Genomic DNA, 15,629 nt, shown 5'->3' with positions numbered 1-15,629 from the left:
GACAACCACTGGCAAGGATTTCAGTTTTGTGGCAAAAATCAAGCTACTTTCAAAAAATAAAAATGTGCTTCCAAGTCCTGGTTATCTCTGCTACAATGAGACAAGGATGCTGCCAGCTGAGCCACGTCTTCTAGAAGTTTTCTGATAAGAACATTAAGTTCCAGCATCAGAAGAGAAGCAGGAATAATGCAATTCAGGCTACAGTAAAGGCACAAAGCAACCAAAACTTGCAGGCAGAGAAGTAGTGCCAGAAGGACACAGCATCTTTGAAGGACATCAAATATCCCCCAGAAGACTTCCAGGGGCATGAAAAAGGACAATACATCCAGGTGTTGTCTCCTTCCCACGGAGCAGTAAAGCTCTTGCAAAGCCTCTTTGGAAAGCCTGTTTATGTCTTCATAACCCCTCAGTTCTTCGTCACACAGTCCCCCAGAGCTAATCAGTGATTTATTTTGCATGGGTGTTATATCACAAACTTGTTGACAAGGCACAAAACTACAGTAATCCTATGGGTGAAGTCTCGTGACAAGTTTGGTTATATGTATACTTTCTATTCTTCACAAAGCCTTTCAAATTAAACCACAACAAAACTGTGACTTGTGGAACCAATGATGCTGAAATCACTACAACTGAAAATCAGATACCATGACAACAAGTGAAATAAAAGACAACTGCTACATTAAATAAGGTTTGGAATGCTGCAGGATTTTCTGAGTGTCGGGATTGGAGTTTTTTTATATCACTGGTTGTTACAGTTCAGGTTTGAGTACTGACACAGGTCATTAGATCTCCCTCTTCCACCTAAAAGGATGGAAAACCCCTTTTATTTATCATCATGGGATTAGGAAGACAAAAGAGTAACTCTGCACAAGTGGAGCTTCCACACAGAAAAACTTGAAAAAATAAAAGAGAAATAAAGCCAGCTAGAATTCAATTACCTTTAGGAACTAGCTGGCAGGATAAAGGATCAAGTTATCAAGCAGGGCTTCAATTAGGCTGATTTTTAACTGTAAGTAGATTTGATTTGTAGTGTAAATCACAGCATGAGGAAGCAACTTAAAATCATATTATAAAGTCATATAGTAATTAAAACTAGACCACATCTCTAGTAAAATATTGGAAACCATCGCCAGAGACAGACAGCCCACATTCCTTTTTATTAACTCCTGATTCCAACCAGTTTAGCTTCTATATTCTGCCAGATATTGAAAGGAAAGCTAATATTATTAATGATTTCTAAGTCTAAGGAATTAATTTCTATTAGTTCTAGCTAAGAAATTATTCTTTTAAATAATCTGCCATCAATGGGCATGACAGTGTGGCATGGGGAGAAACAGCTTTTCCCATGTCCCTGTTTTTTACAGGATTTCCAGGCATTATGCCAAGAGTTCTCTCTATGTTAAAGAAAACTCCATTCTTTCACATCCTTCATTTTCCTGCACACAGCTTGACTCCCATGCTGTCAAATTCCCTTTGAACATTGATACCGTCAAATCCATTTTGTTGCACTCAGGATTTATGAACAGCACTTCCATTTGCTTGTTTTTCTGGGCACAGGAGCTTGGGGATAGAAAACAGGAGAGAGCTGAGAAACAGCTCTTTGATTTACACCTGGCTTTTCTCAGCTTCATCTGATGACCCCTAATCCTTGCATTAGAAAGGAGTGTGAGAGTCAATCCCCTTCTTCATGGCACTCAAGGTTTTTCAGCTGTTCTTGCATCTCCCCTCAGCTGTCTCTTTTTCCAGATGAAGAATTCTGTATTGCTCACTCCCAGTCACTTGAGTGCCCTTGCACAATTTGAGATAAGCAACCTTGTTTTATCTAAAATATTGATCAGAGATTAATAAAAGACAGTAATGATTACATTTGAATTTCAAGCTTTTATCTGTCAGATGTTAGGATTTTATTTTCAAAGACACAAAAACAGTGCAAAGCATATCCCAGGTCGGAAACCCCTCCCTTGAGTTTGACTGCTGTAATTTTAGTTTTGATTAGAACAAAGATATTAATTTTCCAAAAGATAGGAAAAAATTATGGCCATTTATCCATTTATCTGTGCAAAAAAAAATTCGCTCAAGGGCAACTGTTAGCAAAATACTACCAAAAAACCAAACCAAACAAACAAACAAACAAAATTTAAAAATACATAAATATTTAAGTATTTTCACATCCCTGGGCTATGTTCTGCCTATTGTGTTTCCCAACTGTCTAGCATTGTTACACCACCATGATTTTATCATGACTCTAAAATTTGTTTAAAGCTTGAAAGTTTTAAAAAGTACAGCTTTTTTCACAGCATATACCCTCATTAAGGCCCACACCGAGTTGAGTCTAATGTCAGCAAGGATTCTTCCACAATATCAGAAGCAAAATCACTTACCAGTAGAAAAAAATATAGTATTAAAGCTAATGGGTGTTGTATCCCTTAATCTCACTGAAGTATTTGATATGACACTTAAGCATTAAGATTAAGCTTTAGGAATCTTAATTTATGATTACAAAATCATACTTTTGTATGACGTGTATGACTTTTGACTTTAAGAAACTGAGTGACAGCATCCAGTACTCTCAGAAAACTCATGATTCTTGGCATGCTTTAGGAGCAGGGAAAGAGAAATTAATCAATATTTACCTTGATGCTTTACACCTACTGCCTGTGTGGATCTGCAGTCCAGGAGATATGCAGCATGACTTTTTAAGTTTCATTTTAAGTTTTAATTTCAAAGCAGTGAACCCCCAGAAGTCTCTCTATATCCACTCAGTATGATGAGCAGACGTCCAACACTCTCAATTCTTCGTGTACCCTTGTGCACGTCCAGGCTTATAACCTCACCTGAAGAAATGGTAATGGAGGAAAAGGAGCAGGTGGCAAAACCAACATGTTCAGCAGCCTTAAATATCTTTTCTTTACCAAAACTCCACCTAAGGGTAGAAAATTAACTGCAGCTAAAATAAACAGTAAAAAGAATGAGAGGCACTGAACCCTTATTGAAAGAGCAATAACCAAATTACCTTTCCCCAAAAAGCACTCAGAGCAGTGATGAGGAGAGAGCCAGTGACCATCACACCACTGTGTAATTGGATATACCTCTGGGATGGAAACACCACCAGTGTTGGCTATGAAAGCAGCCACTATTCCCAGCACAGGAAATTCACATTTTTCGTTTGTTTTGGGTTTTTTGGTTGTTGTTGGGTGAGGGATTTTTGTTGTTTGGGGTTTTTGTTGCTGTTGTTGGTTTGCTGTTGTTGTTGTTTGCTTCTTGCTGCTTGCATAACAATGGTCTCATTGCATATATCCAGGCAATGCATTGGACAAGACTCAATTCCACTTGGACCTCTTCCCAAACCTTATGAGACAGACAGGAAAATACTAAGAATATATTCCTAATCTTTTTTACACCAGTAACTTACTTTTACTTACACTTCAAAAAACTACTAAAACACAGGGAATCCTGAATATATGGGAAAACCATTAGAAGATTAATCTGAAATTATCTTAAATAAAAAGTTTGGACAGAGGATTTTAAAGTAAGTTTGTCTTGAATAAAGATGAGAAGGGTAGGGGTTGAAATCATAATTTTAATTGCACTGTTCAATGGAAGTATCCCAGGATAAATAATACAGAAATGGAAAAAAGGCAAAACAAAATAGCTCAATATTTGATTGGAATACTATTTTTTCATTCTAGGGCTTCCAACTCATATCAGAAGTGATGGTCTCTAGCAGGCTCTTTGAAGACAAGTGGATATTGAAAACCACTTATGTCTTGCAGAAACTTGTCTCTAAGACATATCTCCATTGCTGCTGATGCCAAGCAAAACACCAGAAAATTTAATTAAAAGCAGAGATTTAAACAAAAGTAGCTTTATACTGATTCTCAGTGGCCTTATTCTTCTCACTCTTCACAGCTATCAGAGATGGGAGGTCGGATGTCCTGTAAACTCCAGTCCTCATCCTCCCTTGGCAAGATCTCAGTTCAGAGATGTAACCTTCAAAGCTGAGGTTCCCTTCAGAATCGTCACAGCACGTGCCAGAGTCGTCCAGCTTGACCCCATCCACATCGATTATCCTGTTTACAGGGAGCTCCATTCCGGGGTTCCCTCTCACTCCAGGAGGATTAAAGCTTCTGCTGGGCTTTGCTTTGTGAGAGGTCTGCTCACAGCAGTTTCCTGAAGTCCCTTGTGAATCACTTTTCTTTCGGTTTGCACCTAACAGAGGAATTAAAAACAGAAAAACACAAAACAGGAGAGTTATGTATCTTCTGGTTTTAGCAGTTTTCAATACTGCAGCCTTCTCTGAGGCCCTAGTGGTAGTCAGCTGGGATATTCACTCACCAAAGAGAAGTACCGATGTACCATGTAGGTAACTAAACACTAAATCTCAAAGATAAATGTGAAATACTAACATCTGTCTTATTGTGGCATTTTTCAGAGTTTTTAAAAAGATTCCACTAAAAATAACTACTTAGTATAATTGTGTACACCTCTAGGAAAAAAAACCCAAAACTCTCACACCAGCAAACCCAAAGGTGTTGGAAGAGAATATAGGCCTTCCACTGGGACAGAATGGGAGATGTTCTTTCAGTTGAACTGGTCTTCAATGACTCTGCTGAGATGGTTTATTACTTGGCTAAGGCTTTAATTCTCTAGCAGACTAGTAAGGGATTATTTGAAGTTGCAGTTCACTGTCCTGAACTGCAACAGAGCAATTACGGGCCACAGTTTACAGGACAAGAATAAAAGAAACAACTTTACAGAATTACCAAATCACAGGATAGGTCAGGCTGGAAGAGAGCCAGTGGAGCATCTGGTCCTCCCTGCTCAAGCAAGGTCATCCCAGAGCACACAGCACAGGATGGAGTCCAGATGGATCTTGAATATCTCCAGTGAGGGAGACCCCACACCTTCTCTGTGCAGTCTGTGCCTGTGCTCAGAACAGTAAAGTTCTTCCTTATATTAAGGTGAAACTTCCTGTGCATCGATTTCTGCCCCTTTCCTCGTGTTCTATAGCTCAGCACCACTGAGCAGAGCCTGACTCCATCTTTATAAACACAGCTGAGTTCCCCTCTCAGTTGTTTCTTCTCAAGGCTGCACAGGCTCAGTTCCCTGATTCTTCCCTCCTAAGAGAGACTCTCCAGACCAACTTAGTAGTTATCTGCTGGACCTCCTCTAGGAGCCCCTTGTCCCGAGGAGCCCAGAACTGGACACAGCACTCCAGATGTGTCTCACCAGGGCTGAGCAAGGGGCAGGATCACCTCCCTTGACCTGCTGGCACTGCTCCTCCTAACACAGCCCAGGACTCCATTGGCCTTCTCAGCCACAAGGACACTCTGCTGCCCATGGACAGCTTGTGTCCACCAGGACCCCCAGGTCCTTCTCTGCAGAGCTGCCTTCCAGCAGCTCAGCCCCAGCCTGTGCTGCCCATGGGGTTGTTCCTCCCCAGGTGCAGAACCCTGCATTTCCCCTCGCTGAATTTCAGAAGGTTCCTCTCTGCCCATCTCTCCAGCCCATCCAGGTCCCTCTGAAGGGCTGCATAACCCTCTGAGGGCTCAAAACATTCAAGAAATACCTGAATTACATCTAAAGTCGCAGTTGCCAGGATTCAGGCCTGTTCTCTAGACTACACATACAAAGTTGTCACTATCCCAAGACAGCTGTAGTTTAAACCCTTGAGCTCCCAAAAGTCATTTTAGTGTTAGGTGTGACCCTGCAAATTACAAGGAGCTTCTTAAAGCAAATGCACAGAAGCTGATTTGCCTGCATCAACAGCAGCAAGAAGGGAAGGATGAAGGACTTGATTTCAGGATCTGCACCACAGTTAACAACGTGATTTCTGTAGTTAATGTTCCCCCCATTATGATATAAAGAGGGGCAACATTTTCAGAGACAGAGAACTGCTTTCATTAGCTCAAACTGAGAGCCAAGAAAAAAAGAGAAACTTTCAAGGCACAAAAGCAGACCTGATTAGGGGCTTCCATTTCAGATTTAATTTCCTTTTTCCATATATCTTCTTATCCATCTTTTAAAAGATACCACCTTCTCTGACATGCTTTACCCAAAGTACTCTGAAATCTTGTGCCACAGTACAATCAAGTGCCTGACCAGCAAGTTTAGCCACACAAATCCCATGTAACTGGTGTGGTTAAATCCCATAGCTGTCTTTCAAATCTTTTATTTGTGTTTATTCCATGAAGTGATTGGTACAGTTTTATGCAAGGAAAAGAAATTTCCATGTATAATCACCGTAATCAAGAACTTTTTGATATGGAGAATGGAGGAAATGCAAATGAAAAAGACAAAAAAAGCACTGTCATACAGTTCCAATCAAATCACTCCAGGGTCTCCTTGAGGGTTAAATCTTTCTATTTAAGAAAAATAAGTTAAAATCCTAAGTAGTGCAATGCTTAGTGTTTTAGCTACAGTGAAGCCCCACATGAATAATGTAGGTATTTCGCATCAGTAATGCCTGCTGTTTTTTCAGAGGAATTAGATCAAACTCCAAACAAATCAGTGGAGCAGAGAGAGGCAGAAAGCTCCCAGCCCTGTTAGCCCAGCATGACTCCAGCCTACTAAATTGCAGCTAGCATTTAAGGGGACTGTATTACAATTTGTAATCCCTACTGAAACTGAACATTGGCTAAATTTTAACTGCAGCTTGCATGGCTGTTCTGCAAAATGCTATTCTTCTGTTCTGGAACATTTATCTTAACATGAGTGTACTGAATTGTTCTCTGGATCTCTTTAATCTACTATTCTACAGGCTTTGAGGAAGACCTGTGACTCTCCTTTCAAATTGCTTTAAAAGAGCTACAAATTGCTGAAATGCCTACTAATGACAAATTACCACAAATGCATGGCATTGACAGAGCATGAGTCATCCAGCTGTCCTAGCACTGAGAATACATCCTCCTATAAAATGTAATGTAAAGGAACATCTTTGATTGGGGTGGAAGGTCTCATATCTGTTGGCTTGGACTAGGTTGAAACACTTTCCAGAGTCAAAAGACACAGCCCGCATTAACGGGGTACAGGAGACGAAAGTGCTGGAAACTCCTGCCAAGGAACACTATGGAAGCTGCAAATGTTGCTGTATTTATCTAGGTGCTAAGCCCTTCTACAGTTAAATACAAGAAATGCCATTAAGTCTTGGAATTATGGTGTCACTGAGTCACCACACAAAGCAACTGGGCGTGGAAGTTGTCTAATAGGAACACAGCTTAAAAAAGGTCAATGTTTGCTCTCAGGCTTCACAAGACATAAGTTCATCTGAACAAGAACACGTCCACATTACAGACATTTTTCTATTAACATCCTTTTCAGGAGCAATCTCTCTGTAGCATCAAATAAATTACTACTAGAGGGAGGGCAGTAATAGAGAACAACTAGTCTAAAATACCAGCTCAAAAGAACATGGAATTACTAAGGATGATACTGCAAAGATCACTTCACTTTTCCTGTCAGGGTAGAAAAGATCTTAGCTCATCTTCACCAAACAGGAAGATGATTTCAAGAGTAGCACTACACGGAAAAAATATTTCAATGTAATTTTTTTTCCTCATTTTTTTTAAGAAAAATCTTTTATGGAGCAAGGCTATTTAACGAACACAAATAATAGGTGAGATTGGCCCAACCAGCTTGTGTATAAATGTATCCCACAAGTTTTTAAGTAAACTAAAGATTTGCATGTACTCAGTGGAGATTTGTAATGAGGGTTCAATGAAGCGTGTAACACTTTTGCACTGGTCTCCTTCTCATGTTTTGAGTAAGAAATACCTGAAGACACTTAGCTGTGCAGAGCACCCCCTAAGGAGCACAGGGCCTTCACAGGTAAAATTTCTCTGCATATATTCTTGGCTGAAGCGATGAATACCTCCATGGAGAGCTCTGCAGATGCTTTGCCACGTATGAAGCATGTCAGGAATGTTATTACATTTTCCCAAATCTGATCTCTCAGATGTCCTACCTAACTTCAGTAGAGAAAGGAAGACACTGCTTATGGCAGCAGTCACACAGGTGAATTTCCAGCCTGGAACACCACATCCACACCTATTGGTAATCTCCTCCCTTGCTAAGCATTCCACACAGCTCTCAGGAATTTTCTTGTGTATCTGATCTCGTTAATACATTCCAGCTGGTTTAAGGATGGGAAGCTGCAGGTCATCTTATGTCCTTAAACCAGAGATCTGCTTTGTTACAAACTCACAGCCAAATGACTGCTTAGAAGGCTTAACTGCACCCATCTGCATTCTTCCAAAGATGACTACAATCAGGCACTGTTTTGGCTGAACTCCTGATTTCTGTTACCAATACTTCTCTTTTTGTGATATTTGGGTTTTGTGTATTATTCTCGAGCACTCGAAATTTAACATTATCATTATGGAGTACTATCTTTATAGAGAAAGACAAAGGGAAATATTCTTCTGTATAAAATATTCCTCAAGATGTAAGCAAAAGATCACAAGACATTGTCTTCCAGGTAGTTTAGGAATAAGGAAGAATTTGGCCAAATTCCACACAGAGACGAGGTCACAAAAAACCTGTAACTTTCAGGAGCAGCATTAACTGCCAAATGTAGATGACAGATCATATAACCCTAAGTCTAATGCAGATGCTTGGGGATTTAAAGGCCTGCTCACAACACCTTGCAATTATATTGCTTCTATGCCATAATCAATAAATTCATTTCTTTTCAATGTGCAAAATTTTAGTTACGCTTTTTAATAAAATCTCTTTCATGTAAATTGAGTGTTTCATTCATCATTCTACCTTTGCTAAAATCCTACTGTTCTTGCCAAAATCATTAACTATTCAGATGGCACTCAGTTCTACTGAAACATAACAAGAATATCCTGCTGACTTTTATACCACTGATCCCAGGCATTTGACTTCTAATGTCAGAGAGGATCTGATCTCAGTTACAGGGAATGAGTTCCAGATAAATGATTTTGTACTGACTTACAGCAGATAAAAATCTGTTTGAAGCATGTCATAAAACTTAGACTATAACTCTTGTGAAAAGAAGGCTGAAGTTTTCAGGGGCTGTTCCTGGCATTGGTGCTTTACAGCCATATACCACCCCCAAATGTAATCAGCCATTCTCAGCCTCCAAAGCAGCTCTGGGGTGTGCTGTAAGCTGGGAGTCTGGGCAGACACTACTGCAGTCTCTGACTCCACGGAGCCTGTCCCAGGGGTACCACACCGCCTGAGAGAGAGAACTTTTTCTTACAAGAGGCTGCTGAAAAAGAAGCCCTGTGATGGTCACTTCTACAGTGGGTGTTCATTTCAGGCTCCTGGAAATACATCAATATAAGTAACTTCTTAACCTGGCAGTTTCTACTCTGGGAAAGACACTTATCCCTTCCTGTCCTAAACTGTTAGGAAATGCTACTTTTACATTTTAGCCCTCCCACGCATGGATTCCTTTAAGTGGTGCATGAATGACTTCCACATTGGCTGACATACTGTTACTACTGCAAGAATCTTTTAAGTTTGTAAAGTGAATTATGCTTCTGAAGGGAGAAGGATACTTTACATTTAAGTTTTAGAATACCACAGGTTAAATTTTCTCTGGCAGTTTCCCTCTTTTTATCTCTAAATTGATACAGCACCGAGGAGAAAGTGGATTTAATAAAAGATTCCTACCTACAGTTTATGCTAAATCTTTTCAAAGGAAATTTGACTTTATATGCTGAATTTCACTTGCATGATGAAACAGCAACTGCAGCATATGCTCAGTGCCTTGAAATCTGACTCAGTAAAATGAAAGCATCGAGCCAGGAAATGGGTTATTTTACAAAGCAGCAATATTCTACATTACCAGTTTATTTACCTTTTTCCTGGGAACTCTGGGAATACATTTGCAACACTGAGTTTAGAAATGGGCAGATGGAAATCCTTTCACTGCACTCATCTCCAAGGCATTCACAAGAAGAACAAAGCACCAAGCATTATTCAGAAAGACAAATCTGGAATATCACATGGAAGAGGGAGCTCACCAGTGGCATACAGATGCAAAAGAGGGAACACTGCAACTTTTGTTTGCTGAGGGCAGGGACCCTTCATGTCCACGGCTGAAGGGAACTGCACACAACATCATCCAAAAGCCAGGGGCAGTCCAAGAATAAATGAAATTAAAAGTTCTGAATTTTGATCCAGGCAGATATGTGTGCCCTCAATAACACTGTCCAATTTGCTCAAACTTTCTGTTTCTCCATTGCTAAAACTGAAACAATTTTTGACTACTTTCCAAGAAGTAGACATGATAAAACAACTCTGCAGCAGCCTACACATATTCAGCCCTCAGTGTGATCTTTCAGCATTTATTGTTAACCTTCATTTTGGTTCTCCATCGGCGGTCAGTAACTGCAGGTTTAATTACTGCAGAGAGTCTTATGTTGGGAAATAGTGGATTGTATTACTTGAAATCATTTTAATTTAATCTGCCATTCATTAGCTTATTTTTCAATCATGAAAATCTAAAATGTGGTTTTGCTGGGCTACCAGTTACATTTCAACCAATAATTCAACCAAGTTCATCATCCAAATGCTGCCATGGGTTTGTGTAGATCTGGGTTAAGCTCATGTTCATTTGATTCAAAGGGCAGCTGTCATTTTTCTAACATTTCATCCAGTCAGTGATAAGATTTGCAATTCTTTCTAAAATGTTTATCTTGCTCCTGATAAAATAAGTTTACATTTCAAATAATCATCCCCCAAGGTCTTCCTTGCCTCCTGTTTGTTTACTCTAAATTCTCCTTCTCCTCTGTGTGTCGTTGATCACAGTCATGTACTAAATGTAATTCTCCCATTTAATCATGCTCTGATTAAAATGGGATTAACATATCCCAGCCTTAGAATTTCTGGATTCTCATGAATTTGGATCAATATTTATATTGATCCAGAATCCAATCATCTTCTATAAATTTACACAGAACAAGTAAAGGGTGTAAGTTACTGCAAGAAAACACCCTTTGTTAAAAATAATGATTTACATTATTCTTACATCTTTTAAGTCATAATCACCTCCTTTTCTTAAAATTTTATTTATGTTTTCATTCATGTGGTTATCTTGATTTACACACAGAACACCACTGGACTGTCTCTAAAATATGCCATATGAATTAAGAGATTATATAAAATATTAGTTATGTAAAATATTATATAATTTATTAGAAAAACAAAGGTTTCTTTTCAAATTTTGAAAACAGACGTGATTGCTCTTAATCTCCTCTTAATCCCCTTAACTATCACAAACTTTTTTGCATTTGGAATTCATTACCATTCGAATTGAAAAATTTAGGGTGAAAAAGTGAAAGCCACAGAAATACCACTGATCTCTCTTCTAATTATCTGATCTCTATTCTTCAGCTGTGGGGTACTGCATCCTCTCTGTGAATAACAAAAAAAGAGCAGTTGGGGGTCTGGGTTTGGTGGTTTTTTTGGCTTTGGGAACAATAGCCAGCCCCAGACTCTGAGAGTTTACCCTGCGTTTTATTTCTAGGTAATTTATCTTTCACAACAAAAACATCCTAGCACCGGTACTAACTATTCCATTTCTGAAAGACTTCTTCACAATAAGAAAGGAAGCAAGTTTATTTTGAGGGTACAATTGTATACCTATTTCAGAAGCAAAGCGATTTCTTAAAAAAAAAAAAAAAAAGCTGTATAACTTTAGACTGTCTAAATGAATTCTTTAACTTCCATAGACATTTTACTGAAGCGTAATTACAGAGAGTTCACTGTGCTTTTATTTTCCCTATCTGGCTCTTTATCTTATCAATGACATTATATGCTTGTTAAAAGGTACTTTTGAATAAACTTTTCAATGGCATTGCTGGATCCTGTCTATACATCTCTTTTAAAAAAAAAGACCTTTATACTTGGTAGACAATTCCACTGACTGTAACTGTAGTGTCATTTTGAGAATAATTCTCATCCTAGCTGGAAAAAAAAAAAAAAAAAAAAAAACAACCAAAACCATCAAAATAACAGGGATTTTTTAAGAGAAGGAGGAACAATTTGATGGACTCAAATCTACAGTCTATGCACTTCGACCTGGATTGCTGCAAATTGTCCTGCTTCAGGATGAAATGGTATTGTGTGAAAGAGCTCAGTTGCTATCACGACTAAATGCCCACCTACTTTGTAACAGAGGCAAAAACCATCAAGAACAGCTCGGGCCAGTGGAACATTGCTGAATAAACAATCCAGTGCAAGGTCTGCGGCTCAATACTCACAGCTCTTGAGGAGACTAAAGGTTTGGGATGCTGCCTTTCCCCATGGCAGCTGTTCTGCACTGGGGTAACGCATGTGCCAACCCCGTGGGAAAAACTGGACAACATTCAAAGTACACAGACGATACTAGGCAATTAAAAAAGGAAAAATAAAACAAACAAACAAACAAACAAAAAAAAAAAAAAAAAAAAAAAAATGCCAAAGAGATTAAATCGGCATTTTAACACTTTCAAAAATGAATGCATTACTTCAAGCCAATCACACCACACAATAATTATTTCTTCCACAGATGGGACCACCATTATATGCAGAGACATGAAAGAATGTCTTCAGATTCCAGAAACCTCTGACTTTTGAAGTGGGAAATTTGCCAGAACTAGCAGACTTATTCGAAATTAAAACATTTTCTCTTGATGAGTAACACAACTAGAATCAGTAATGATTCTTGTGTTGCTAACTTATTTGCTATTCACTTCATAGCTAAGTATTAATATAGGATAAAAACATTTCACTTATTTCAGAAAGTTAAGAAATGAGTTTGAAAATATGTTCTCAAAAGCTCAGAGTGATGCATACTTTATTTTGCCGCCATTGTTCATATTTTGCCTTCTAGATCATCAAGTGAAAAAAACCTCAAGTGTTACCCATTAGAGGGATGGACACTGGCCTGGCTCTACTACATCAGCAAAATTCAAATTGCCCCCTGCAGAACATGAGGGACCTTCCAGTCCTTTTCCCAGCATTTATAAGCCCAACATGCGCAGAGCAAGCACACAGTCATTTGTCTCGAGGCCAATTTGGAACCAAGACTAGAGACCTCTTCAAATTATGTAGTCATTATTTTTCTCTATATCCCAACATTTTAATTGAATAAACCAATCAGAAATGCAATTTCTATTGATAGGGGTTATGAATGAAGAACCATTAAAGCACTTAAAAAAGCAACCATTATTAATGATTTAGTCCTTTGAGATTTTGATTCTTGACTGGGGAGAGTTTCCAGGAGTCTTTATTATAATTATGTCCATCATCAAATAGCCTTTCCATGCAAACTCCAATCATGAAAAGAGAAAAATTTTGTTTCAGCACACATTTTTTCCATAAAATCACCGGTCTTTTAGAGAATACAGTTCCCATTAAATAGTAGTGTGTTGTGAGAGGACCGTAGAATACAGCTAATATACGCAATAAGATTGTGGCAAAAAAGGAAGGTGTTTTATATATTTTTTTAAAAAAATTGTTATTTGTAAAAAAAAAAAAAAAAAATCTGGTTTGTCAGAAAGCTAAAAGAAATTTAGATTTTTAGTTTTGCAAAATTAGTTTGATTATTTACTGTCATGGGTGATTATGACAACAGTAAGACACAATCACCACTGAAAGTAGAGAACACTAGTTGGGATACATGCTAATTAAAATCCATTTTTATAAAATTAAATTCAATATGGAGGGTATTAGCTATTTATTGTGAAAAAGTCTGAATAATTTTAGAATGGGAACTGCTACAGGACTTTCAACTGCTTTATTTTCTTTCATGGAGGCCCACAAATATGTGGGAACACAGTGACTTTTGGAAAAACTGAATTTTCATCCCCCAGAACACAATGAGACCTAGTTAACAGCATGACAAGCCTCTCTGCAGATTTTTGGTTTTTTAAATTAGGCTTCACAGCGCTGTTATGTAGGACCCATCTCAAAGAGTGAAAAGAGTAGTGTGGTCTCCAGCACCCAACCAACCCCTCATTTCTTACCCAAGACTACCAAATAAAGAGGGGGTTACTTTGGTTACTCCACACCAAATGAGCTGAGATCACCAGCTCACTTCTTAGAGACCAGGGAAGAGTTGCTTTAGTGTAAAATAAGAAGGAAAGTAATGAATACAAAGTTTAGCCCAAGAACCCAAAGACAGAAGAAATTCTCCTTTCAGGAGTTCCTGTTAAGCCTAATTCAAAACAAATCTCCGGTCTTATCTGCCGTCTGGAGCACATGCCAATGCCATGGATTTCACATGTGACCCATCAGCATCTCAAGACAGAATCTGCCCTTTGATGTCTAAATTCTTAACAAACCTAATGTTTGTCAGCTTTGTCTCATGGTAATTGCTAGTTCATATCTATTCATCTGTTTGTTATAAGAAAGTAATTTCAATCAGAATTCTTAATCCATGACTGAAAGAATTTTTAAAATAATTAAGAAAATGAAAGCTTAAAACCAGTTTGCGTAACTAGAGCTAGAATTTATTACTCCTGAGAGAACAAGGATACAAAATACATGTGAAAACTACACAAAGATTTCTACAAAGTAAAAAGTAGAAAGTGGGAAAAGGGAAAGCTACAGCTCAGTGGTTACACAGAAACTTATGGCATGCATTAAAATATTGTAAATTCATGAAGTTTTTTTTTAAGTGCAAATGGTTTTTTTAACATTTCTCATTGAAAAAAATGCAAATTGATACCTATGTTGTACACTTGACATTTTATCGAAAGGACACCAACACAAATCTATGCATATATACATCAATATGTCTGAAGTACATTTTGTGGTTCTGTTATTCATAGGCACTGGTTACAAGTCCGTTCAATACTCAGTTTCAGAAATTAAGTGATAGCGTTTATAGAACATTTCTCAGATACTACTAATAAAGGAACTGGCTTTTAAAATACCAAGAGGATGAAATAATTTGCATTGCCATTTATAAGCATCCAACAACCAAAGAAGTATTTACAAATCATCAACCATACAGATAAAGAACAGTATCAAATACTCTGTGTAAAAAGATAAATAATTAAAATGTATATTCCCACATCACAAAGAAATGTGATCATACAAATATGGCACCGTATGTTTGTGAAACATCAAAAATAAATGTAGCACACAGATACCTCTTCTTATATTTTACATTAAAATGCACAGTACAATGACTGTAAAATGTCAATGTCACAATACCCATTGTCTTCAAATTCCTGTTTCTGGTAATAGCAATTAATATTAGAGTCCATGTTTATAAAGAAATTCCGTACTTCAGCCTTGGGCTAATATTGCTCTGTGATATTGCTAGACCATGAAACTTACATCCTAAAAAAGTTACATACTTTCTTTAAAAGTATCTAATAGAAAGCTACTTGATATGTGAATATTCTGGGAGAAAGTGTGATAGATGCAATCTATTTCTCTGTGTAGCAAAGTATGGGTTAAAAAAAATAACATTTTTATTTTTAGTCACAAATATCAAATTTATTAGCGAAATATATTTTAAGTTGAGGCTTATCCACTTAAAATTTTAATCATAAACAATACTGCAATTTTCAACACATAATTAGGGTTTTTGTTAAAGTACTTAAACTTCCAAACCCTAATCATGTATCTCATTATGAGAAATGGATCAGAAAATTTGGAAC

The 15,629-nt window shown here is 37.8% G+C and overlaps 1 protein-coding gene across 9 annotated transcripts in view; it reads right to left on the bottom strand.

Annotated features, from left to right (window-relative positions):
- Positions 1-1,221: 1,221 nt before the first annotated feature.
- RGS12 (regulator of G protein signaling 12) overlaps positions 1,222-15,629 on the bottom strand; it is an 85,805-nt gene continuing 71,397 nt past the window's right edge. For 5 of the 9 annotated variants that reach the window (XR_009207826.1, XR_009207825.1, XR_009207829.1 and 2 more), the window contains 2 exons: positions 2,634-4,209; positions 1,282-1,822 (listed from right to left, as the gene is read on the bottom strand). Coding sequence is in view for 2 of the 9 variants with exons in the window: in XM_040064150.2 (XP_039920084.1) it covers positions 3,851-4,209 (359 nt within the window). In the remaining 7 variants the exon portion in view is untranslated. Of the gene's footprint in view, positions 1,823-1,953; positions 4,210-15,629 lie in introns of those variants that run through there. The other 4 variants (XR_009207830.1, XR_009207831.1, XM_040064150.2 and 1 more) reach the window with 3 other exon arrangements.

The sequence above is a fragment of the Hirundo rustica genome, chromosome 5 (assembly GCF_015227805.2).
Source record: "Hirundo rustica isolate bHirRus1 chromosome 5, bHirRus1.pri.v3, whole genome shotgun sequence".
NCBI lineage: Eukaryota > Metazoa > Chordata > Aves > Passeriformes > Hirundinidae > Hirundo > Hirundo rustica.
Note: the sequence above shows the minus strand (reverse complement) of the source record. Positions and strands in the feature narration are given on the sequence as shown.